A 24,949-nucleotide genomic window follows, 5' to 3' on the forward strand; every position below is an offset into this window, starting at 1 on the left:
CATATCCCAAAAAGAATGGCTGTCATTAAAGAAATCTAACAATAAATGGTGGTGAGCGTGTGGGGAGAAAAAGAACTCCTCTACCTTGTTGTAGGAAAGTAAACTACAAGAACCAGTATGGAAATCAGTGTGGAGGTTCCTCAAAAAACTAAAAATAGAAATTCCATTTGACCCAACTATTCTTCTAGATAGATATCTTCCCAAAATAGTTAAAGTTGTCATATTACAGGAAGACATACCTATGCTTATAGCAGCACAATTTCTAATAGCTAAATTTTGGAAACAGCATACATGTCCAGCAACAGATGAATGGATAAGGAAAAGGTGGTATTTATACATGATGGAGTACTGCTCTGCCATAAGGAAAAACTTGAGGCATTTGTAGATAAATGGACGCACTTTGAGACCATAATGTTAAGTGAAATAAATCAGTCATATAAGATTAAAAACTGCATGGTTTCTCTTATAAGAGAAAATAAAAATGTATATATACAAATAAAGAGCAAAATTGAAGATAAATAGGAAGTAGGGACTAGTTCAAATGATTCCCCAAATTACCTATTCTGCTATATCAAAGATAGTTTTAAATATCTGATAATTTGCTTAATTTACACTACTAGTTTCTCTTAGTTCATTAAAAAGAAAGTTTTGTGCTATTATTTGTTTGTTTCTTCTTTGTAAGAGAGAATCTTTTTTGTCTCTGAGTAAATACTTTGAAAATAATAATAGTATATTAACTATGATTATTCTCTTATTTTATTATGAATTTTTAAAATTAATAAATAAAATAAAAAAGAAAGGAAATTTAAAAACGTACAGGCACTGTGGCTGATATACATGGGCACTGGCCTCCATCTCTCCACAACAGAGCACATGGCTGAGCTGGTGACCCTGGGCCCACATCCCTTACCCGACCCTGGCTCCACCACCTGGAGCGTGGCAAGCACTCATGCCTTTCTTCCGGGAGCTGCCTCCATCAAGACAATGGCACCAGTCTTTGCAAAATGCTTTATTGTAGTAGCTAACATAAAATTCAGAAAGTTAGTCACAGTGTCTGCAATTGATCCTCTACTGTTGCCGTAGGCCTCCATCCTCCCACACTGGCCAGGCCCGGGAGATTATACCTTGATACATGGGATGGCACGATCCTGCCTTGGGACAATTCCAACCTAAGGCCCAAATGCTTTAGTAACACATGAGTGGCTCCCTAGTGTACTGAAATTGACCAGGGTTGGCATGGAACAGCCCAGCCTTTTAATATCAAGGGGCCTTGGGTGGGAACTTTGCCCTGGTCCTACATGAAGAAACTGAGGTCCAGAGAGAGACAGTGGTATGCCAATGTCACATAGCTGGTTAGAGCAGGGACAACAGCCCACTGCACACCAATTCCAGTATTCTTCTACGCCCTGATGAACTGATAGCTTCTGGTTCTCATAGATGGGAGACCAGGCTTGAAAATGTGCTTCCTGGTGGCCCTTACCTGCTGGACCACCCTCTCACAGGGCTTTTTGGCATTGGACTGAGCATCAGTGGCTTGGACTCTGGGCCTGTCTATGCTGATAAGAACATGCTATGTGAGCTTGGAAAAGCTCCCTGGACCCCGCTGGGCCTCTGTGCTAATCTCAACTGTTGCAAGTTTCTCCAAGGCATCTATGTCTTGCAACTGTGTGACAGAAAGCTATTTCCAGTTTATCAGTCTTCTTAGGATTATTTGGCACCTCATTAGTAACTCAGCTTAGGTAAATCACTAGCTACCAGCAAACAGATGGACCATGACACAACCCTGCCTCCTGCCATGCAGGCCTAGGAACAGGGCCTACCTCAGGGCTGGGTCACTTTGCCAAAGAAGAGGATGGTCACATTCTCCAAAATGGCCATCAGAAAGGGCCTATTAAATGTGATCATTCTAGAGCTTGGATAGGCTGATCTGAAGCTGAAGACCATCCCTGTGCCTGAAACTGCTCTGGTCCCCGACTCGTCCACCTCCACCATGGCTTTGTGCACCATCTGTAGGAGACACCAAGCATCATTGAGCTGCCAGGGGCCAGAAGAAGGCTTCAAGGGCCACAAAAAATCTTCTGCCTATGAGCACCAATGCCAAAGCATCTGTGCCAATGAGTCACAAAACAGGAGGATATGGAACACTGGACAGCTACCCTGTCTCAGGCACTGTGCCGTGTCGGTCATTGAATCCTCGTTATAGCTCAGAGAGGGGCAATGACTCTCCAAGTTTATAGACAAGAGAAAGGAGGCTCAGAGACTCAAGTGTTTGTTGGAAGAGAAGGAGATTGCCCCAGAGTCTGAATTTTGATTGCTTAATATAGGGTTCCTTGCCCCAGATGTGTTAGAGGACGTGGCTTTCCCATTGCAAGAAATACATGGCACAAAGGAAAATCTTTGCTTCCTTGAGTGAAAGAGGAGGTGGCAGAGAAAGGAATGGAAAGGAAAGGAAAGGACAGGACAGGAAATGAAAGGAACAGAATAGCAATTGTTGAAAGAGATGCACAGAAGCTTCCAGACTCACCTGAGACAACTGGATGTTGGGGTACTTGAAGATGCCAGACAGGTCAGCATCGTGGGTGAAGATGTCCCTGATCCCCAGATTGGGGAAGATTTTCTCCAGGTGGTAGGAACCCTCAATGGAGAACTTGGGAAGATAAAGATTGAGCCGCCTAGGAAAAGAAAAGAACCTCTCTTAGGCCAATCACTGGCTCACTGAGCTGGTACTCCAGCCACTTCTTGGCTTCTCACAGTTGCTGGCTTTTTGCCTAGGAAGGAGTTCCCTTTGCCCCAGACTTGGGCTGATTGCAGCGGTGCCACTTAGGGAACTCAGCTTCCAGCCCTGGTCCCCCAAACCAGGCCAGGTCCCAGGTCCCAGGACCTCATGGGAAATCTTTGGGTTTGGAGGGAATTCATTGGCTGGCTGGCAGGGTCCTTCCCTGAACCTCTGTGTGGTCCCAGGGTGTGGGTCTCTCTGGGCAGGAGTAACGTTAGCCTGGCCCTGGAGTGGTCTGAGAGTACCTCCTCCTCATTGTCTGAGTCCACTTCCTCAGGGTTTCCTTGTTCAGGCTATTCTCCACCTGCTCCATCTTGCCACTGCTGGGTAAAATGAAGTAGGCGGTGACATTGCCTTCATAGGGGATCCCCACTACAGTGCAGGAGAGGTCCTTGTCCAGGAAGTAGAAATACTGATCCTCATGGTTCATCATGGGCACCTGCACCTTCTTCTCCGGGGTCACGTAGAAGTCCTGATTTTGAGTTGTTTTGTTGTTGAAGCCGATCTCCCACTTAGCTAAAGAGGAACATGGGTTGAGGAGAGGAAGAGAAACACGTAAGAAGGAGAAATACTCAGCTGCAGGTGCAGAGGCAGACCTTGAGCAGAATCACAGAGAGCTTCGCCTTTGGAATGGTCTCAGCTGCATGCATCATCTAAGCCCTCAGCTGCCAAGGCTGGGCCCTTTCCTGCCTTTCTGTCTTACAAAACAAGAAGTCTGGATTTCAGGTCTTCAGAGACCCTTGACCCCTACAAGCTCTTTGGTTCTTTGATAGTAGGTAAGGCCAGGCATCTAAGAGAGAGGGTTGTAAAAATATGGATGGCAGAGAATCCTACCTGATCACTGCCAAGTTCGCCCTGTTCCCAACATCGGACTCTGAGCTAAGCTTGGGAAAGAAGTTGAAAGGCCCTGGAAATACATGCTCTTCACTGTTGGGAGGTCTTGGCTTGTGCTTCCTTTCCTAGCTGCTTCCTGTAACTGCTTCTCTTCCAAGCACTGCAAGCAGCTGCTTCTACATTCTTCATCCTGGTCAAGGGTCGATCCCCCCATCTCTGGGGCCTGTTGCCGTGGGGTCAGCCCTGGACCGTCACCCAAGCTCCACACTCACTGCTATGGTCTGTTTGTGCTCTCTCCCTCCCCAGATCCATTGGCTGATATTCCAGCTCCCAAGGCAATAGTGTGAGGAGGTGAGGCCTTTGGGAGGGGATTAGAAGGTGAGAGTGGAGCCCCCCGATGGGATTAGTGCCCTTATAAAAGGGTCAGGCCCCAGGGACCTTGTGTTCTCTTTCCACCAGAGGAGGATGTGGGTAGTGCTAGCCATGAATCAGGGAATTTGGCCTCCATAGATGCCGAATCTGTGGTTGAAACTAAACTTTCCAGCATCCAGAATGGTAAAAATACATTTTCGTTGTTATAAGCCATCCAGTTTCTGGTATTTCGTTAGTGCGTCCCAAATTTGGACTGAGATGCTAGTCCTCTGTGACTGAGGGAGAGGAGGCAGTGTTAAGGGTTTAACCCCCTTCCTTTTTCTCTTCTTCCTTCCCCTCTTCCTCCATCCCCACCTCAGAAAGGTGCACACAGGGCCCCTGGGGGCTCAGTTCTGGAAGGAGAAGCAGACACGGGAGCAAGGAAACCCACAGGGAATGTCAGGGAGAGATGGACGAGGTCGCTCTCACTGAGGAGCAGGGAGAAAAAGCCCTGTAGAAGAACCAGTGCCTGTCGGGACAGCCTGGCTGAAAGGCAGCCCTTAGGGGGCAGAGGGGCAAAGGTTGGGGGCAAGGGAGGGGTTGTGAGTGCCTCCTACCTCTCCCAGGTCTATGCTCCTGCCTAGAGTGACATCAGTGTCTTCAACATGGTGGCCTCAGCAGACTCCTGCTTCCCCCAGACAGGGCCAGCTCCTCCCCAGTGGAGAAAAGGGTCTCCAGGTTCTGTGCCAACACCATATGTAGCAGGTGGCCGCTATCTTACCTGTGGTTTCTTGCTGCTTTATTAACATCAACAGGGCCTAGAAAGGATGCGATCTCCTCTCCTTTCATTGGGAGGGACTGGGTATTGTTTTGATCAAAGCAGCAGAAAAGAGAAAGGAAGTTCTGGTTTGAGCCCAGGAGCCTCACCTTTAAGGAAAATGTAATTCACCATCACCATGACGTTGGTGCTGTCGAGGCTCTGGATGAGGTCCACAATCTTGCCCTGGGTTTGCCTGGCCAGATAGTCATTGATCTGCTTCTGGGCCCCTGCAGGGTCCCCAAAGTTGGTGGAATAAGTGTCGGCCAGGTATGTGGCCATTATGATAAGCCGGAAGATGTTGTAGATGACCAGCCCCTTGTCGATGAAAAGGGCATTGCCGAGGTTCAGCTCGAAGCCATTTCTGGGCCTTATGAGCCTCATCAGCAGATGCCGGAAGCTGTAGTGGAACTGAGCAATTGCTTGGTGCCGGGGGTCGAAGCCCAGGGCCTCCAGGATCTGTGCCTGGGTGTTGCCCCTGGCCCCCATGGACAGAATGGCCAGGATCGTGGACACACTCAGTGGGGAGAAGAAGACGTTCTGGCCTGGGGAGGTGGAAGCCAAGGCCCTGTAGAGTTCGAAGGCAAAGTCCCCAGTTCTGGGCTCCTTGGGCTGCTTCTTCTGAGCCCTGAAGCGGCGGGAGGTGGACCCCCGGGGGCTGAGGAGTGCCAGGCACAGGAGCAGAAAGAGCTGCATGGAGGCTGCCTGGTCCTAAAGGGACAGAGGGAAGGCGATCTCAGGGAGGGTGCGGGCCGAGGGAGGAGGACACTCAGGCAAGCTAGGTGCCCCTGTGTCAGCCATCATGGAGGGTGGTCCATGCAGCCTCCAGGAGGAGTGATGGCTCCAGGGGGTTTCAAGTGAGTGTCTGTGGACAACAGCAGAAGCTGGGAGACAGAGGCTTGGGATGGGGATATCTACGGTGGGGAGGGAAAGAAGACAGAGGAGACGGACACCTGCAGCAGGGGACTGGCTGCCGGGCAGGAGTCCTTTATTCTGGGTGGCCTGGGATGGGTGGGCTCTGGGCTCTGCCCTGTCCTCATCCCTGAGGTCACCAGACAGTGAGACACTGCAGCCCAGCATGGCCTCCCCCCTTCCCTTCTGTCCTGGGCCAGCCCTTGGCAAGGCCTTGTGCTCCCAGCTTCTCCCCTGGGGCCTCAGCACCACTGGCTTTGTCCTGGGAAACCCACTGAGCACACAGTGAGCAGCTACGCTGCAGCAGGCAGAGGACCAGGGTGTGCACGGCCCTGCCTCTTCCCCTGGGGCTGCTCCGGGCCACTCCTGTCCCTCACCAGGGACACTGTCCCCTCCTGAGAAGCTCTGCCTTTTCATGTGTACATCTCAACTGCCCCCCTCTTCTGCTAGGGGCTGCAACGTGTCCTTCAGAGTTCCTTCCTGCACTGAAATCCTCACCCTGACATCTCACCACGGGACTGCATTTGGGGACAGAGCCTTTAAAAAAGCGAATTGAGTGAACTTGAGGCTGCTGGGTGGGCCCTCATCCACCGGACTGGTGTCCTCATAAAAAAAAAAAAAAGAAGTTGGGACTCAGAGACACACAGAGGGAAGATCTGTGGTGGCCCCGAGAAGGCGCTGCCTCAAGCCAAAGGGGGAGGCTCTGGAGGAAACTCCCCTGCCTGCTCCACCTTGACCCTGGACTCCAGCTGCAGGCTGAGACTGGCTGACATCCCTCTGGGGCTCCTGGGGTGGACTCCCCTCCTCCTGGCCCTTCAGTGTCTCCTCCCCTCTGCCTCCCAGCACCTCTTCTGCCCAGGACCTTCCCCTGTCCGTGTTGCCCCATCTGGCTTCAGCCCAAAGTCCTCCAGCACCCAAGTCCCTTAGTGGTGAGGAGCTTGCTCTGCAGCCAGCTGCCCGGGCTCGCATCCCAGCCCACCGTGCTTTGGGGAATTCAGTACTTCCGGAGTCGCCTTCCCACCTAGGAGATGGAGTCGCGGCAGGGCCAACACCGAGGGGGGCTGGGGTGAGCCCACCACCGCGAAAGAGGTGCCTGCTATGGAGCGCATGCTATGGAGCTGGGGCGTCGGCGGGCAGCATCTGGGCAAAGCCCCAGCCAACACCAGTTTCCGCAGTTTCACACCCACTCCGCTGTGAGCCTGGCAGGAGCTCCCATGAGAGCCTGCCATGGCCACAGGACGCACACCAACCCAAACCCCAGAGGGCCCCAAGCCACAGCACTGGAAATGGCTGCAGCGTGGCCCACGAGGGGCGGTGCTGGTACTAGTCAGGGCCCCGGGGTCAGGCAGACTGGGGCTGAGGGCCTGTCCCATCTGTGCGGAGCTGCGCGGCTCAGGCGGGTCACCCTCCCAGCCCCGGCCTCCGGAGAGCACAGGGGCAAGAGCAGGAGGCTCATTGAGAGCACTCTGTCTGCAGAACCTCTGGGCACTGGGAGGCAAATGGGCCGCCTCTGCGGTCGCCAGCCACACCCTCTGCTAGGCACCGGCTCCCTTTGCCATCCGGGTCCTTCGGCCGTGCCTGGCCCAGGTCGTCCCCCATTTTATGGTTGGGTAACCGAGGCTTGGCCGGGGGTTGAATCACTTGCTGTCTGTGGCTGAGCTTGGACTCAGATCTGCTTCTGATTCTCCTGCCTTTTTCCAAACCACTGCCCGTCCCACCCCGCCACACCCCTGGGCTCTCCATTTCTGTGCTGCAGCCTCCTGCATCTGGGGTCCCTGACTCAGCAGGCACTGCCCTCAGCCCTAATCTGCAGATAACTCAGACTTGTACTCCCAGCTTCCCTGGCCACACCCGCGCCCTGCTCCCACGGTGACAGCTGCCTCTGGAGGTCCTTAGGGACATATGGGGGACGTGATCTCCTGTCCTTTAGGCTAGCCTATCTTTCGACACAGCCTGGCCCCTCCTGCAGTGTGAGAATCATCTATGTATCAACTTGCTCCACAGAAGCCATTCTGATGCCAGCAGCTATCAGGGAGCCGATAACCACCATGCCGGAGTGGCGAGGGGAAGCGGGGACAGAGGCTGCACAGCTGCCAGGCAGCCCTGAGCAGCTGGCCAAGTCCCCTCAAGCAGATCTCCACCTTCCTGGGCCTCCGATTCTTCCTCAGCAGCGCAGGGTCTATAAAGTTCTGTGGTCACCATGCCCTGGATCCCTGAATGCCTGAAAACCTAGAGGCAGAAGCCCCCCGCGTCTCTTAGGGGATCAGAGCCTGTTCTGGGGTGGTGCAAGTTTACTCGGGCTCCCCTGGGCTGCAAGACTGGAGAGCAGAAACCTTGCTCTCCGTGGGCCCCCTCCCAAGGCATTATTGAGGAAGGACTTGCCAGATGCTGTATAAACAGTACTCCATCTAATCCTCACCAAAAGTAAGTGTTATTGGTCCCATCTTACAGATGAATAAACTGAGGCTAAGTGAAGTGGAAGAGCATGGCACATTTCTGTCCTAGTTCCTCGCACACAGCAGGCTCTGTCCCACAGCAGGGCCTTTGCACATGCCGGTCTCTGCTGGAATCCCCTCCCACCCTTCCTCAAAATTCAACTCATACATAGGCTCCAGCTCTGCTTGAATGTCACTTTGGGAGATGCCTTCTCATGCTTGGCCCTCTCCTCTTCCTCTGTTATTCTCTGTCATGCTCCCTGGCTTGTTCCTTTATGCAATCATACATGCATCTGTCATTGACCTCTTTTGCTCCACTCTCTCCATCCCGGAGAACATGTGCCCATTGCAGGGAGGACCTGGTCCATGCTGCCCACTACATGAGCCTTTGTTACCCTGGAGTGCAGACCATGCCCCATTGCGGAATGAATGAGTGAATGAAAGCGAGTGAATGAACGGAGCCCGTCCCCTTCTCTGACCCAGTGTGTCAGGTGTAACCTGGACACTGAGCAGGATTCGGAGCCAGGCTGGACACCATGCCAGGCTCTCTTCAGCTCCGAGGCCCCCTCCAGGCCTCCCGGAGCAACTCCCTGCCATCACCCAGCGAGGTTCCTTCTTTTTCTTTTGCTTCTCTTTTTCTCTTTCTTTTGAACACCCACCCCGTGGAGGTCTGACGACAAACAGCCAAGCCTCTTAGAGATACAGCTTAGAGTCTGGACACAAGCACGTCTGATGGAACTTCACTTCGTTCGGTGCCACAAAAGTGCCCACCACCCCCGGATGCCCCTGCGTCTGCTCTCCAGGTTGCAGCTTCAGACCTGTGCAGCGGCTGTGGACCTGGGGAACAGTTTCCTCTTTCACTTCTATTTCTATGTTCCACTTATCTAAAAAGCTGCCAAGCGGCTCCTGCAGCTCACAAGTAGCAGTCCTGACCGGACCATCTTAGGCGCAGCCTCCAGCCAGGGCTGCCTATTTCGGGGCAGCCAATCACCTTGGACAGTTTCCTGAATTCCTAAAGGTCTGAGACTCCAGGCTGGGGGTGCCGCCTGTCCACCAGACATCTTGTTCCAGCTACTCAGTTTTGTCAGCCCTGCTGACATTCAGGGCAGGGGCATTCTTTGTGGGGGGGCCCTCCCGGGCATGCAGAATGTTTAGCAGGGTCCCTGCATCTCCCTACCAGATGGCAGGAGCACCCTCCCACTGTGACCATGATGCATTTTTGGAAGGGCCCCATGTGTCTGGGTGAGACCTCCACAGTGTTTAACCCTTAGTCACTCTGTGCAGAGCACATAAACGCTTCTCCCCCTCCTGGAGGAAAGTGAGGCTCAGCCAGCCTTAGTGTGGAGCCTAAGGTCACACAGAAGCTCCAGAGGCCCCAGCTTGCTCCTGGATCTCTCCAGAACTTTTGATGCCGCTGACCCCTGTACTCCAAGATTCTTCTACACCCCGGCTCCCACGACCTCAGCCTGTGGCACCTCCCCCACGGCATTTGTACTCACTCTGTCCCACAGCCACGTGAATGCAATGGAGGTGGCTCTCCACCAGGCTCAGGAAGGGACGATGGGCAGGCTGGACTGCAGCGTGTATTTGTACCAGCAGCCCTGTCCCTACCCCTCCCCTGGCCACGCCCCGACCTGCCCCGTCCTTCCTAGCAGGCTTCCAGCCAGTAGGCCAGCTCCAGGCCGGGGCCCGAGGCAAGGCTCTGACACGACCACCACTCAATAACACAAGCATAGCGTGGCATGGGACTGCCCAGTTAGCACAGCCAGCCTGCGCGTGACAGCCTCAAGCTCTCACTCCCTGGCCCCATAAGAGACAGACTGTGAGAATCCAGCCTCTCCCTTTGCCAGGCTCTGATCCTGCAGCCAGTTTCCTTTGGGGCCAGACAGTGGGGCTGAGCCTGTCCCCACAGGCCAGCTCTCCAAACTGGATCGAGATCCAGCATCCTCGAGGCAAAGAGAATCTCACAACAGCTGACATACAGGGATCACTGGGTCCGCTCCTCCCCACACCAATAACCCAGGTGAGGCCTAGAAGACCAACAGGACGATGGAGTCAATATGAAATTAGGGAGGAAGAGGGGCTTAGTCTCCAAAGGATTGACTTTGAGGTCAGTGCTCTTTGCCCAGGAGAGGGCAGGAGCTGGCATCTCTAAGGGCTCAGCTGGATCATCCTTTTCTGTCCCACGCTGTGAAGAGCATTTCCAAGACACTGGTGCAGGGCTCAGGCCTTGCTACATTTCCAAGGTCTCCAAGCCTGTGCCTTGTGTGTGGCAGGTCTAGGCTAGGGGTGTGGGTGCAGGCGGGGCATGCAGCTAGCTGAGCAAAGCAGGAACTGGGAACCTCCCAGGGGAAGTGACCTTCGAATTCAGCCTGCTACTCCCTGCACTCTCTCTGGAACTCTTTCCTGACCTCCCCCTGGTACTGGGGCCAGTTATGAGGCTGGAGGCTTGGCCCAGGGGCAGTAAGAACTAGTTTTCACTGATGCTTACGTCCAGCCCCATGCTATGTGCACATCCGGGTTCCCTGCCTTACAAGAGTCCTCAGGGATCTTAGCCTCTGTGTAGACATGAGCAGGATTCCCTCCCGGTGAGCAGCCCCTGTTCTGTGTGTGCCCTGGGTCCTCCAAGTCTGGCCTGTTAATCAGATGCAGGCAGGTTGGAAAGTCAAGCCACAGGCACATACAGCCCATAACGAGGGCAGAGCTGGGTTCTCCAACTCGGTTTGGCTCTTTCCCAGGAAGCTGGGTAACTCAGGTAAGAGTCCCTTATGTCCCTGGCTAGAGATCCCCACACTGTGTCTCGAGTTTGGAAACTGGCCTCACGTAGAGTTCTGGGGTGGATGTGAATGTACAGGTCACATTCTAATACCTGGATTCTATGCGCCATAGCTGCTATGACCAGGGGACTTTGCAATGTGATTATGTTAATGATCTAGAGAGGGGGAGATTGTCCTGGGTTATCCAGATGGGTCATAAAAGTCTCACAGGTTCTTTATAAGAAAAAGACAGAAGAGAAGGGGTCAGGAGAAGCTGAGATGTAATAAGGAAGGCAGGGGAAAACAACAATGTGCAACAGGGACCACCAGCCAGGGACCATGGGAGCTTCCAGAAGCTGGAGAAGGCAAGGACCGACTGCCCCAGAGCCTCTAGAAGGAGCATGGCCCTTCCTGTATTTTGATTGGGGCCCAATGAGATCTACTACGGCCTACATGAAGGGCAATTTGGGTTGTAGAAGTCACGAAGCTTGTGGCAATTTCTTTCCCTAGCACCAGCATGCTAATGGAACACTCCTAATGGTTTCCAGGTGAAACAACCTGGGGACAATGAGACCAACCAGGATAAGGTGGCCCTTCCCAGCCTGGGTACTGTTTGTGATGTAACTGTCCAAGGTTGGAGGACATAGTATGCAAGATTTTCCAGGCAGCAGTCCTAAGAAATATCTTTGGGCATCGAGGAACAGTCTGTGGAATCCCGTGACTATCTACTGCAGCTCTGGGATATGAGGACTGGTGATGGCTGACACTGAAGGGAGAGGCTTGGATGGGGCCTCAAGGCATGGTGCTGAGGGTATCAGTATGCAAGGGCTGTGTAATAGATAGATGGAGATGGAGATAGAGATGAGAGAGAGAGAGACAGAGAGAGACAGAGAGAGAGAGAGAGAGAGAGAGAGAGAGAGGAACATCTTGGTGTCTCTTACTCTTCTTGCAAGGACACCAGTCCTCTTGGAGTAGAGTTCAAGACTTATGATCTCATTTTACCTTACTTCCCTCCCCAGAGGCCGATCTCCAGGTCCAGTCACACTTGGTGTGAGGATGTACATGAATTTGGGTGGACACAGTTCAGTCCACAGGGCCCAGAGGAAGTGCACAGTGTGGGCCAGTGGCCAGGACATGTGCTTTGGTCTCCTAGAGCCCAGTGGCAATGTGAAGCTGCCACAGAGGGGATAGGGTCTTTGGGCAGAGCTGAGGGAACCACACTAGCCCTGGAGCTCTTGTGTGGTTTGGAAGAGGCATTCCTCTGCTTGACCTGCAGCTCTCCAGCACCAGGCGGTCACTCTGGCCTTGGAGGGCCTGAGTGACACCTGTCACTTCTGCTGCTGGATCTCAGCAGCCTTGGCCCACTTCTGCACTGGGGCCCTGCTCATTGCTACTAACAACGGGCAGTGCCCCCTGTCCACTTCTGCAGTGTTCTGCTATGACACTTTGAAACCTGCAGCTGCCCAGCCTGAAATGTAGCCTGCACTGCCTGTGGGGCCTCCATTCCTCTCTCCAGCTCCCAGGGCCTGGGGCACTGCTCACTGTTAGTAGCATGCTGACAACCACCCTGATTTTCTTTCTTTTTTTTTTGGTACCGCGGATTGAACTCTCAGGACCTTGTGCTTTCACGGCAGGTGTGGTGCCACTGAGCCAAATTCCCAGCCTAATTTTCTCGAGATGGAGAATTTTCCCAAGGTCTGGGACCCTCAGTGACAAAACTGGACAAGGCATGAAGTGTTCACCCCAATTCCTAGGCCCTCACCTTGCTTTTGGGATCTGGGTCCTAACTTCAACTCCTGATCGAGGCCTACAGTCTTAGTCACATCCCATTTCCCCCTCTTCTCTTTTCAGTCTCTGTGGGACTTCAGCCCTGCCTTCACCATCTGCTATGAAACTGCTACTGGCCACCATATTGCCCTCTGCCTGTCACCTGCCTTCCTGCTTGGGTCAATACATATTGGTTTTTCTTTCCTTCTGTTCTTTCCCCAACCTTCCAATCTTCAACCCATCCAACCATCTTCTACCCTTCCATATATCCCATCAACACTCCGTCTATCCATCCATCTATCCACCTACCATTCGGCTAGTCATCTTTCTACTCTTCCACCCATTCACTCACTTACTCTTCCATTCATCCATCCTTTGCTTCTTTCTTCCATCCAATCTCAATATTTACTGAGCACTAACCATGTTCCAGAAACTATCCCTAACCCCCAGAAGAGGTTTTGATCTAAAGAGATAAGTGAAAGCACAGAGAATTGTTGCTCTGACATATCTCCCCAGCAAGACACAGAGGGAAGAGGGTCCGACCACCGGGAGCTGGAGAGAGGAACAGAGGGCCCACAGGCAGTGCAGTCTGCATTTCAGGCTGGGAAGCTGCAGGTTTCAAGGTATCACAGCAGAACACTGCAGAAGTGGGCAGTGGCTGCTAAGATCCAGCAGGAGAAGGAGGAGGAGAGACCCAAGAGGCTACCTTGGGCTCTTGTATCCTTGGAGGTCCAGTTGGGGTAGGGGAAGGGTGGACATCACTCTGAATGCAATGGAAAGGGACAGGGAGATTGCAGACAGAACTCTCTGGCTGCATGATCATAGGGGGTGGTCAGGACAGAGTTGCACTTCCCTGGCTTTCCAGGTGGAGGCAGTGCTCTGCACCCTGCCGCAGTGGTTTGCTGGAAGGAGCCCTCATAGACCAGAAGTACGAAAGGAATGCTGTCCATAGGCCTGTGATTGGGTCTATATTCAAGCCTGCTGATTGGTCCAAATTTCAGTGTATGATTGGTCCAAATTCCAAGCCACCAATTGGTCTAAATTGATCTATACTCAAGCCTCCGATTGGAACCAATTGATTGGTCCATATTCAATTCTACCTCTTAGTTCAAATTCAAGTCCACTGCAATCAGGATAGACCACTCAGAGTATGTGAGGGGCATCTAGGACAACTGCAATGGTCATGGCAGCAGTTTGGTAGAATGTCTGGAGATGGGCTACATGATTGACAGCTGTCACATCTCCATAAAAAAAGGCAGGCCAAAACTGGGGAACCTTCAAGAGGGCTAACTGTGTTAGTACCACTCTCCAGGACTTGGGAATGTTGGGGATGTTAGCAGTGGGCCCAGAACCTTCCCTGATCTCTGCCAAGTGAAGACGGTCTCCCTGCTGCTTTTTCAGAAAGATGGTCACCTCTGGAGCAGTGGGAGAGAAGTAGATGTCATGGCTGACAGCTGAGCTGCACCTCCTATCCATGCAACCCAGAAAGCAGCCACAAGGTAACAGGGGTGGTGGGAGGACACTGAGGAGCCCATGGGGGAGAGCAGGGAAGGGAGGGGGAGGGGTGTGACAGCTGCCGGGTAAATGCACAGCCCTCAACTGTCCCAAGAGAAAGGGAGAGTCGGGTGAGTCTCCTCTGTATCCTTTCCAGGATGGCATCACCAAGCTGGGCCCAGACAGGTAGGGTAGATTCGTTTCTATCAAAAAGTTGAGAGCAGCAAAGAGCTCCAGCCTCATCTAACTCTCGGGATACAGGGGATTTTGCTCAGTGCATCAAGTGTTATGGCAATGTTAGGCAGAAACAACTTTAAATGAGGACTGTTCCCATCCCACCTGTCTGCTCATCACTCCCATCAGCCCAGGTCACCTGTTTAGGCCACCTCCCTGGCAGGAATGTGCAGGTGTGACCTGTACTCCAGAGCACAAACTTATGACACAGATAAAACATGGTGACAGCAGTTGACATTTGTGTGGCACCAATGAGACACTAGGTTTAAGGGCTTTACAGGTAGAAACTCATGAGATGACTGCAGTGGCTTGTGACTTGGGTTAGGGCATGCCCACCTCATGGTGGAGGGAAGGAGGCTCCAGGACAGGGTCCCAACCCACACCTAGTGTAGGAGCTCAACTGTGTCCCCCTCAAATCCATATTTGAAGGATGTGGCCTTAGTTAAAAATGGGGCTCTTGCTGGTGCTGTTAGTTAAAATGAGGTCACTCTGGAGTGGGGTTAGTCCTATAGTAGTCATTTTCCCATCACTGGGACAAAAGACCTGACATCCACAACTTAAAGGAGATGAGGCTTATTTTGGCTCACAGTTTTAGAGGATCCAGTCCATGTCAGTGGCTCCAAGGCAGACACATCATGGTGGAAGGGTGTCATGGTGGGAAACTGCTTAATTTATGGCAGCCAGGAAGCAGAGAGAGAAGGAAAGAGATAGAGACAAGAACACACACTTTCAGGTCACACTCACTTTGTGACCTAACCCATTCAACCAGTCCCTCTCTCCTAATAGCTCACCCAGACTCTAACTCATCAACAGATGAATCCACTCACTAGCACAGTGCCCTCGTGATGCACTCATCTTCCAAAAGCTCCACTTTTGGGGGACATCGTATATCTAAACTGTAGCAGGCCCTTAATCTGATATGACTGGTGTTCTTTTCTAAAGGTGAATTTGAACACAGAAACACACACAGTCACATACACACACACGTGCACATATGCACACCCCCCCACACACAGACGAGGCTGAAGGTGGGGTTTCTGCATCTGATGACAGCAGTGATTGCACAATCTTCAGAGCTAGAGGAGGGGACAGGACTGGATCCCCCTCATAGCTTTGCAGGAAGCCATTCATGGAGCCCAAACTTCTCTCCTCCGGAACATGAGACAAGACTGCTGCTGGCCAGAGCCTCAGCTCTACGTCCTTGGTGACAGCAGCCCTCACGAGTGCATCCATCATTGCCTGAAGGAGTTCAGACTGGAATCTGGGCATCCTGGGCCCACACATAGCCATGCTCCATGGACCCATCTGGGTCACCACAGGCTTCTTCTGAGCACTCTGTAAAGCCCAAGCAGAGAGGATATGTATCATTTTCACACCCACCCTCTGCATCAGGACAGACCTGGCCTGGAGAAGGAGCTGCTGGAAGCGCGGGAAGCACAGGCTCCCACACTCCACAGCTCACTGGGCAGGCACCGAGTGCGGTTGGGAGGAGGAGCTGTCCAGGGTGCAGGGGAGGCAGGGGCTGGACACTGACCTCTGTCCCCAGTGTGGGTTAATCAGACACCAAGTGAGCTGGGCAGGCAGCACAGGACCAGTAGCTGCTGTAATGGGCATCCTTGTGGATGTCAGGGAGGCAGCAGAGGCCGCTCCTCACAGCCTGGTGGCCTTGGTAGTCTGGCATGGGACACACTTTGGCAGGAGCAAAGGGGTCCTGGTAGCCCTGGGAGAGCCCTTTCCCTGGAGGGGTCTATGGAGAAGGGAAAGAGTCATGGGAGGCAGGAAGGGAGCCTGGCTCAGACGAGTCCTCAGAATGGACATCAGAGGGCACTGGGTCCAGCTCCATGTCTGCCATGGATTGCTGAGCAGCCATTGGGAAGTTACTTTCTCTTGGGGCCTCAGTTTCCTCATCTGTAAATTAAAGTAGCTTGTGCAGTTGCAGTTGAACGAACACAAATCCATATCACTCAAGTGTAAAACCTGGCCATCAGCTCCTTGAGGACCCTGACTTCTATGTCGCTGCCTTGCATATGAATGGTGACCAGGGCTAGGGTCACAGTATGGTAGGCACTCAGTAAATATTTGATGGAGGCATGAGTGAACCTGTGTGTCCAACCTAAGGACATCTCCCATGGATCTCCTAATAATTCCAGGAAGTTAGAAATTTACATTTCAATAAATCAGACACACATATTTAAATACTGCATTGTTTCTCTGGTGTGAGAAACTGAATGTGGAAATAAGGACTGAGATGTATAATGGATGTCGGGAAATAGGAAGAAAGTGTTCAAATGGGAAGGGGAACAAGGGAAGAGGAGGGAGAAAGGAAAGAAAAGACAAGAGAAAAAGTGAAAATAGAAGGAAAAAATGGAAACAAAGCTTTTGTACATAGGTAGAGGATGGGGCTTGAAAAGGGGCAATGGGATAAAATAAAATTTATTAAAAATTGAAGTGAAAAAAAGAAATTTACGTTTCAAAAAAATATCAACTTCTCCTAATTTGTAAATCTGGGCCTCTAATTTTAATCATTTAAACATTTTTGTGCCTGTCAAATAGCACTAGTTTGTATGGGTTTCATTAAGAGAACTTCAAGGTCCTTTTCCAGCTCTCCATTCTTGGGGAACAAAACATCATTTTCTCTAGAGCTGGGGACATTTCCACTAGCTCCTAGGGTCGGCACCCAAGTGGATATCTGTGCTCCAAGGCCGGGGTCCACCCCTACCCCAGGGAAGCTTAGTACTTACTCTGGGGCACTGTCTCGGGCCCATGGCATTGACATTCTGGGCTGGAAATTTCTAAACTGGGTGGGGGACGCTGTCCTGTGCATGGTGGATGTTGAGTAGTACCCCTGGGCTCTACCACTCAGATGCCATCAGCACCCCCTCTGCAAGTTCCAGCAACCTCAAATCTCTCCAGACATTGTTGTGTCCAGGGCATCAAAATTGCCCCCCACCTCAAATGTCTGATCCAAAGAAGCCTGCAGCTTTCCATGCAGGAACATGTTAGTCCCACAACCTGGCTTCTGCTTTGACTTGATTTTGTTTTCCATCCATTTCCGCCAGTCGGAGCCTCTGAGCCAAGTCCAGGCTGGCGCAGGTGTGCATCAGGCTCTTTGCCAGGTGAGCGGCCCAGCTTGGAGAGACCAGGCTCTGGGTGGCCAGCAGGTGGTGGAGGAGCACTTTTGTGGCCTCTGTAGGTGCTGCTTTTGCTGCTGCTTTTCCTACTTGGAGAATCAGAGCATGCTGGGGCTGAGGGGACCTTAGAGCTACTTTGTGTTTCTCAAGTGATGGTTTTTTGCCCCCTAGGGCAAATTTCTGGTTTTCACAGTGGGGAGATGTGCTGTGACATCTTCTAAAATGACACCAGGGGTATTGCCGAATGTCCTAGAATTCACAGGAAAACTCCAAATGGCAAAGATATCACCCAACCCAAGATGTAGTAGTGCCCAGGTTGGAAAATCCTAGTTTGTGGTTGGGTGAACTGAGGGCACAGAGAATAGTGTCACTGTGTGCCTGCTTCCACTGTGGTCACATCTTGTGGCTCCAGGAGGTTCAGTACAGGAAGTGTCTATGCACCGTATTCTACACAGGATGCCTTGTTAAGGACTGGCTGGTTTTCACATAGAAAGCTACACCCTCTTCTATGCCATCTTCCACTCATCTGTGCAGTTGTCTGAGACAGGGGAGGCAGAACTATTTGGTTTGGATATAGTAAAATTCACTGAACAATCATCAGCTTTACTGGTCACTCTCTGCACTTTGCACATTCTGTTTACCTTTCAGAGTGACCTAGGCCTTCTCTAAGGCCCGGCTCAGCCTTCGCCCCTCTGAAAATCATTCCCACCTACTGTCCCAGCCTTAAGCTGCCCTTCTGTTATGGTTTACATGTAGACATTTCTCATTTGGGAGAGTCAACCTGGGGCCTCAAGTTCCTGGGCATTGTGTGTATCTAACCCTGTTGAGACTGCATCATGGCCCTCAAGTGCTGGGGTTTGGGGTCCCATTTTATAGGTGCAGAAACAAATGGCCACATACAAACATGGGCAGGCAACACGGCTGGAATGTGAACTCTTTGAATGTCTCTTTTACTGACATGGGTCTGTTCTATAGTCTTTGGATAAAAAGGTCAAGATCTGGGATAGAAGACTGAATCATGAATAAAATAAATGAAACAAAAGTTCTCCCTGCATTTTTATTTAGCTGAATAATGTCATTAAAGTTGTCACATCCTTCTTTCCATCCCTCCTGCCTCCCTGCCCTCTTCCAGTGACACCAAGCTCTTATTTTCTACCAAGGTGAAACTGTCAAATGCTTGTTGTGTCTTTGGGGTAATTGGTAGTGCTATATCCCCCAGCCTGCTGCTCAGGGTGTGACTGCAGGTTCTTACCAATAAGCAGATTCAAAATCCCCACTACACCACTGCCCCTACTCTGCAGATCAGTTCTTTCCAGGGCTGAGTCACATGTGAGGCATGGTCTGGGGTTCAAAATTTGATACCTGAAGTTGATTTTTATTCTAACATAAGAGATGTTTTTTAAATCATCCAATGTAGCCAACAAAGCAAATCCTTTATACAAAGAACTAAACAAAATTAGATCCCGCCCAAAAGACAATCAAAAAATGAGTAAGTGAAATGAATAGATTTCACATAAGAAGCAGTACAAATGATCAATAAACACTTGAAGAAATGCTCAACCTCACGGGTCATTAGAGAGATGAAAATTAAAACAATAGGGAGATACTATCTTACCACAGAAAGAATGGTCATCATCAAGAAACCAAATAACAAATGCTGGAGAGGCTGTGGGGAAAAGGGGACCCTTCTGCACTGTTGGTGGGAGTGTGATGGAGACCACCCTGAGTGAGCTGCAAATTCATAAATTGGCTTTTCATATTAAAAGTCTGAGTCTGCCTATTAGCCCACAATGGTTGCCTGAAGAGCTGGCAGTTGGTGTGTGGGAATGAAACTACTCCCCACACCATTGGTCACAGTGGAGGTCTCAAGGATCCATGACACTGTGATGTCTTAGGTGGCAAGACAACACTGCATCATGACTCATATAGAAAATTCCTATAAAGGCAAAAATTAATCCATGGGAAGAAACAGATTTCCCACTAATCAATGAGCTGTTCCTGCTAGAATGTCTTGTTCCCTTGTTGCTAGGATCCTGCTCTCTTCAGTGCTCTCCACTCCACTGTTGCCTGACCCACCACTCACCTCTTTAAGAAGCTATGCATTCAATAAATAGTGGCAAGCTCCAGGAGACAGGATCTTAGCCTAATAAGAGCTTTGACCATTCTGGACCCCCCTGTATGCAGTAAAGATCTTGTCTTGTCTTTTGTTATCCTGCCACCATACCCTTGGTCAAGTGGCTGGAAGTTTGCACAGCTTCCAACAGGAATGTAGACTGGTGCAATCACTACAGAAACCAGTATGAAGATTCCTCAAAAAGCTAAAGCTAAAAATTCCATTTTCCTCTACCAAGTATCTTTCTGAAAGAGTTAAAGACATCATATTACATTGATACATGCATACCCATGTTTATAGCACCATGATTTGTGATAGCTAGATCTTGAAAACAACCTAAATGCTCACCAACAGAGAACAGATAAAAAATGTGGTATTTATACACAATGGAGTACTACTCTGCTATAAAGAAAGAAAAACTTGAGGCATTCATAGGTAAGTGGATGCACCTATGTACCATACCCCTTCTTGATATCTTCCCCAAAGAGTTAAAGCCATCATATTACAGTGATCCATGCATACCCATGTTTATAGTAGCACAATTCATAATAGTTAAATCTTGGAAACAGCCTATATGTCCATCAATAGATGAATAGATAAAGAAAAAGTAGTAAACTGTGTACTTGGAAGGCCTGAGTGGTGTGGAATTGTTGCAGAATTTAAGAGATAGGGAAAACGGGAGGATTTTATTCCAGGATTTTAGTTGTACACTGACCTGGCAGACTAACATCCAAAGGAAAAAAAAAAAGGTCCCCCAGTTTTTATACATGTGGCTGAGGGGGTAGTCTTTCTAGTGGTGTGAAACTTATGAAACTGGGGTAGGGAATAAGCAAACAAGATTACAGAAGCTAGACAAAAGCAATTAATCAGGTGATGATGGTCTTGTAAATTAGCCTTGAAAGAAGACAGAGATTTGTAAATCTTGTGAGAACAAGATGTCATAAACTTTGTTTACAGGTCACAGTTACCAATTTTATCTGTAGCAGAACAAGGAGTTACACCTACAGGTGAGGGGTGGGGGGGCGGTTAACCCAAACTGTGGAAACTGCCCGAGGCTGGGAAAAATTTGTTTTCCTTTAAGTCCTGCTTTATTCTCCCCTTTGATGCTTTCTATGACAAGTTTTAATAGAAAGCATCATGATCAGTATCATCTATCCTGTTATTGGGGGAGCCCTCCCTGTTGGGCAGAAGGAGGGGCCCTCTCTATTGGGCAGAAGAAGAATCATTCTTGGGCCACTGGTTTTAGTCAACTGTGGTGGGTCCAGGCACAGCTCCTGCAACTTTAACAGCAGTGGGGGTGGATAAAATTACAGTATGAGGCCCATCCCATATGGGCCTCAGGTTGGTTGGATTCCTTTTCTTGACCCAAATGAAGTCCCCACGTTTGAATAGGGTACTGGCTCTTGTCAGGAGCAATGCTACATGATTTTAGGGAAAAATCCTAGTTCTCTTGCCTACAGGCCAGCTATGGCATTTTGAGTTCCATTTTGACCTCTAGTCACAACTGAGACCTCAATGATCCGGTGATGCTGTGATGCTTCAGGACAAGATTACACCAGCTGAAGACATCCTGGGACGAACAAAATCATCATCTACTCAGTTCCTCATTGTTCTTGGATTGTTACACTTTGTTTATCCCTATGTACTGAACTCTCTGCAAGTCATTTGTTACACTTTGTTTATCCCGATATACTGAACTCTCTGTCCTGAGTCATTTGTTACATCTGTTTCTCCTGACTTACTGAATAAAAGGTATGGTAAGCTGGGGCCTTTCGTCTTTGCCACTCAGAGCAGCACTGATCAGACCCAAAGCTCATCTTCTTCTCAAGGTCTCATTTTTCTACCTTTCCTGTATAATAAGTTAATTTGCTTTGTGCTGCCATGGCTCACAGGAGACTAGGACTTACTGCAGAGGTTCTAGTAATGTCCCCTTTCCCTGTTTCCTACAGGCTCTATTAGCCTTATGGGCATTCTTTCTTGTACCCAGCTATGTATCTCTTGCAGGGCTACTTCCAAAGCCTGTATTTGCCTCCTTAGGGTCAGTTCTCCTAGTTTGCAGAGATTGCCCTTAAATTGACCCATGATTAGGGGTGGCCTGCAGAACAAGATCTCACAAAGGGAATACCCAGTTTGTTTGGTGGAGGTGCACCTGACTTGGAGCACAATGGCTAGGACTTGATTCCATCTCAAATGGATTTTTGGGGGCATTTTTTAAACAATTGTTTGAGTGTCCTTTTCATGTGCTCTACCTTTCTTGAGCTTTGCGGCCAATAGACTGTGTGTAATTTCTATTTTATCTTTAACATTCACATGAGTCCTTGAACTATCTTAGATATGAATGCTGGTCTATTATCTGGCCCAAAGATCAGGGGCAGTCTGACTCTCAGGATGATATCTCTCAACAATATTCTTATCACTTATTTTGCTGTTTCTGTTCAGGCAAGGAAGGCTTCAATCCATCTTCAAAAGGTTCAGACAAGTACCAGAATATACTGATAGCCTCCTGCTTAAGGTTTTTCAGTGAAGTTCAAAAGCAAGTTTTCACAAGGGGCAATTCCAATTTCTTGGATGCCTGGAGGCCAGGTGAGCCCTTGTCTTGGGTTGCTCTGAGCACAAGTTAGGCATTGCTCACAAACAGCTTGGGTGATGGCAGTGAGCCATGGCTCATAGAAACTGTTGCCTAATAACATCTCCAGTGCTGTCTTTCCCATGTGAGACCCTCAATGAAATTGTTTTATGAAGCTGGGGCTCAACACTTCAGGGACGGCCTGCCTCCCATCAACAAACTTTTCTCATCCCTCCTTACATGGTTTCTAGCTTCTTGGGAAAACCAGGCTTTTTCATCTCAGGAGTAGCTTGGGGTCTTTGGGAGAGGAGGCTCTGAGGTGAGGGACATAGCTAGGGTCTCTCTTTTAGGTTGTGGGGTTGCCATAGCTGCCTGTTTAGCTTCTCTGTCTGTTTTTTATTTCTCCTGGCTTTCAGAGGGCCAGTCCATTGACATCCCCGGAAGCGTAAAACAGTCACCTTTTTCAGAACCCATACAGCATCTAGAAGTTGTAAAACCTCTTCCTTGTATTTTATCTCTTTTCTCCCAGCCATTAAGATCCCCCTGTCTTTTATATATAGCCCCCATGTACATGTAGCATAGCAAAGGTGTACTTAGAATCGGTGTAGATGTTGGCCTTTTTGTCTTTTGCTAGAAAAAGAGCCCTTATAAAGGCTATCACTTCTGCCTTCTAGGCTGAAGTTCTGGTAGGCAGGGGCTGAGCCTCTATCATAAAGTCTAATGTCACCATTGCGTATCCTGCCCATTGGACTCCTTCTAGTAGAGAACTGCCTTGATCTGTAAAGTATTTAAAATCTGGGTCTTTGGGGGGGTGATTGGTGAGGTGGCCTCAGCTTGAGCATACTTCATCCATGTTTTTTAAACAGTCGTGAAGGAGGCCCTGGTTTGACTGGGAGCAAATAGCTGGACTGTCTTTATTGTCTCTATTCCAACTAATTTTTTTTTGGTACCAGGGATTGAACTTGAGACCTTGCACTTGTGAGGCAGGCAGCAGCACCACTGAGCTAAATCCCCAGCCCTGTCTCTAGAGCTATGCAGGAATTTTCACATAGGAGCCCCTGATACTGAGCCATTTTCAGGTTTAATAACCAATGGTGCCCTTGCTGGTCCATTAAAGTTATAACTGAGTGTGGAACCTGAATAGTCAGTTGTTGTCCCAAAGTCAGCTTATCAGCCTCCTACATTAGCAGGGCAGTGGCAACAAGTGCCCTAAAGCATGGAGACCATCCCAAGGCCACAGAGTCTAATTGTTTTGACAAGTATGCCACCGGACAATGCCAGGATCCCATGACCTGAGTTAGAACACCTATAGCTATTCCATTTCACTCATGGACATACAGGAAGAAAGCCTTAGTTGTAACTGGGAGCCCTGAGGCATGGGCCTGAGTCAGGGCTCTTTTGATTTGTTCAAATGCTCTTTCTTGTTCGGTTTCTCAGAGGAGAGGGTCTTTTTCCCCCCTTTGGTAGCTTTATATAGGGGCTTAGCTGTAGGTGAAAAATTTGGGATCTAGATAAAACAGAATCCTGCTCCTCCCCAAACTTTCTTGTTTGGCATTGGGAGATTGGAATTGGGAGGACACACACCTTGTTTTCATTTAATACCCAGTTCCCTTTAAAGATGGTTGCTAGCACCTCTCCAAAGATCATAGGAGAGTTTTTTTGAATCCCTGGGGAATCCTAGCCCAGTGAACTATTCCTTTATGCCCATAACAGGATCCTCCTATTGAAATGTGAGGATGGGCTGACTGGCGCAAGGCAGAGACAGAAAAAGGCATCTTTTAAATCTAAACAAGAAAACCCAGCAGCACTTGCTGGAATGAGTCCTGTCAATGTGTATGGTTTTGGTACTGTTGGTTGAATGGTCCCAGTGGCCTGATTCATACCATGCAAGTCCTGTACTGGTCTATATTTATTAATTCCTGGTTTGTGTACTGGTAAAAGCAGGGTATTTTAAGATGACTGGCATCTAGCCAAGATTCTGTGTTCTAAGAGCTGTCCATGTAGCTCATCTGTTCTTAGCTTTGGTGACTTATCTGAATATAGTCTCTATTTTTCTGTTTCTCAGCCTCGGCCTGCATAAGCTCTTTTGCTATGTTACCTCCTCTTACTGTAGCCACAGCCTCAGTGTCTCATTGGTCTTTAGCTGCCAGTGCTCCAGCTTCCACTGTGCCTCCTCATAAGCACATTCAGGTTCTGCCTGCTGTTGTGCCCATTTCTTTGTTTCCTCCCACAGCTGGGCCATTGCCACATGCTCTTCCTGCAGGGTATACTTTGGCTGTGCAGTCTTCTCTACAGAGGAGGCACACTTGCTCTGCAGCTCTGCCTCTGTACTATGCTGAACTGTCTCCAGGGTTACCTGCACTTGACATGTCCGCTCTGTTTCTGCCTGCTACAGCTACCTCTCTGCCTCCTCACCATGTAGTCACAACTCCTTCAGTGACTGCACAGCCCTCTGTTTACCTTGAGTTGTCTCAGCCTTAGCCTTCACGTGCAGGGCCAACTCTACCTCTGCTTGATGCTTGTGCTGGCTCTCCTCTTGCACCTGCTGCTTCTGTGCTTCTGTCCTTACCCACACATGCAGAGCCTGCAGCTTATTCTCAGTCCCACCATGTTGGCACTCAGTTTTCTCCAGCTGTAGGCATTCCATGTGGATCTATTCCTTGATCCTCAGCCTGCTGCATTTAGCTGCCTCTACTTGCTGAGTCTTGGCCTGGATCTCTGCCTCTGAACTCTGTCACAGATGCTGCAGCTCTTCCTGGATAC

General features: G+C 49.9%; 1 protein-coding gene across 1 annotated transcript; it reads right to left on the reverse strand.

Moving 5' to 3' along the window:
- Nucleotides 1-994: 994 nt before the first annotated feature.
- Nucleotides 995-9,742, reverse strand: Serpina5 (serpin family A member 5). The gene is made up of 5 exons (XM_004837003.2): nucleotides 9,625-9,742; nucleotides 4,889-5,489; nucleotides 3,022-3,292; nucleotides 2,525-2,672; nucleotides 995-2,007 (listed from the first exon to the last, which is right to left on the reverse strand). The coding sequence occupies exons 2-5, from the start codon at nucleotides 5,472-5,474 to the stop codon at nucleotides 1,822-1,824; spliced, it is 1,191 nt and encodes a 396-aa protein (XP_004837060.1). The 5' UTR covers nucleotides 5,475-5,489; nucleotides 9,625-9,742; the 3' UTR covers nucleotides 995-1,821.
- Between the last annotated feature and the right edge of the window lie 15,207 nt (nucleotides 9,743-24,949).

This window comes from Heterocephalus glaber, unplaced genomic scaffold, assembly GCF_053883595.1.
Source record: "Heterocephalus glaber isolate CG9 unplaced genomic scaffold, H.glaber_assembly_v1.0 deba00001608, whole genome shotgun sequence".
In the NCBI taxonomy this organism is placed as follows: domain Eukaryota; kingdom Metazoa; phylum Chordata; class Mammalia; order Rodentia; family Bathyergidae; genus Heterocephalus; species Heterocephalus glaber.

Coding starts and splice junctions, on each gene's coding strand:
- Serpina5 (XM_004837003.2), bottom strand. CDS start 5,474: ATGCAGCTCTTTCTGCTCCTGTGCCTGGCACTCCTCAGCCCCCGGGGG. Junction 3,293..4,888: donor GAATTACATTTTCCTTAAAG/GTGAGGCTCCTG, acceptor GTTCCTCTTTAG/CTAAGTGGGAGATCGGCTTC. Junction 2,008..2,524: donor CCAACATCCAGTTGTCTCAG/GTGAGTCTGGAA, acceptor TGTCTCCTACAG/ATGGTGCACAAAGCCATGGT.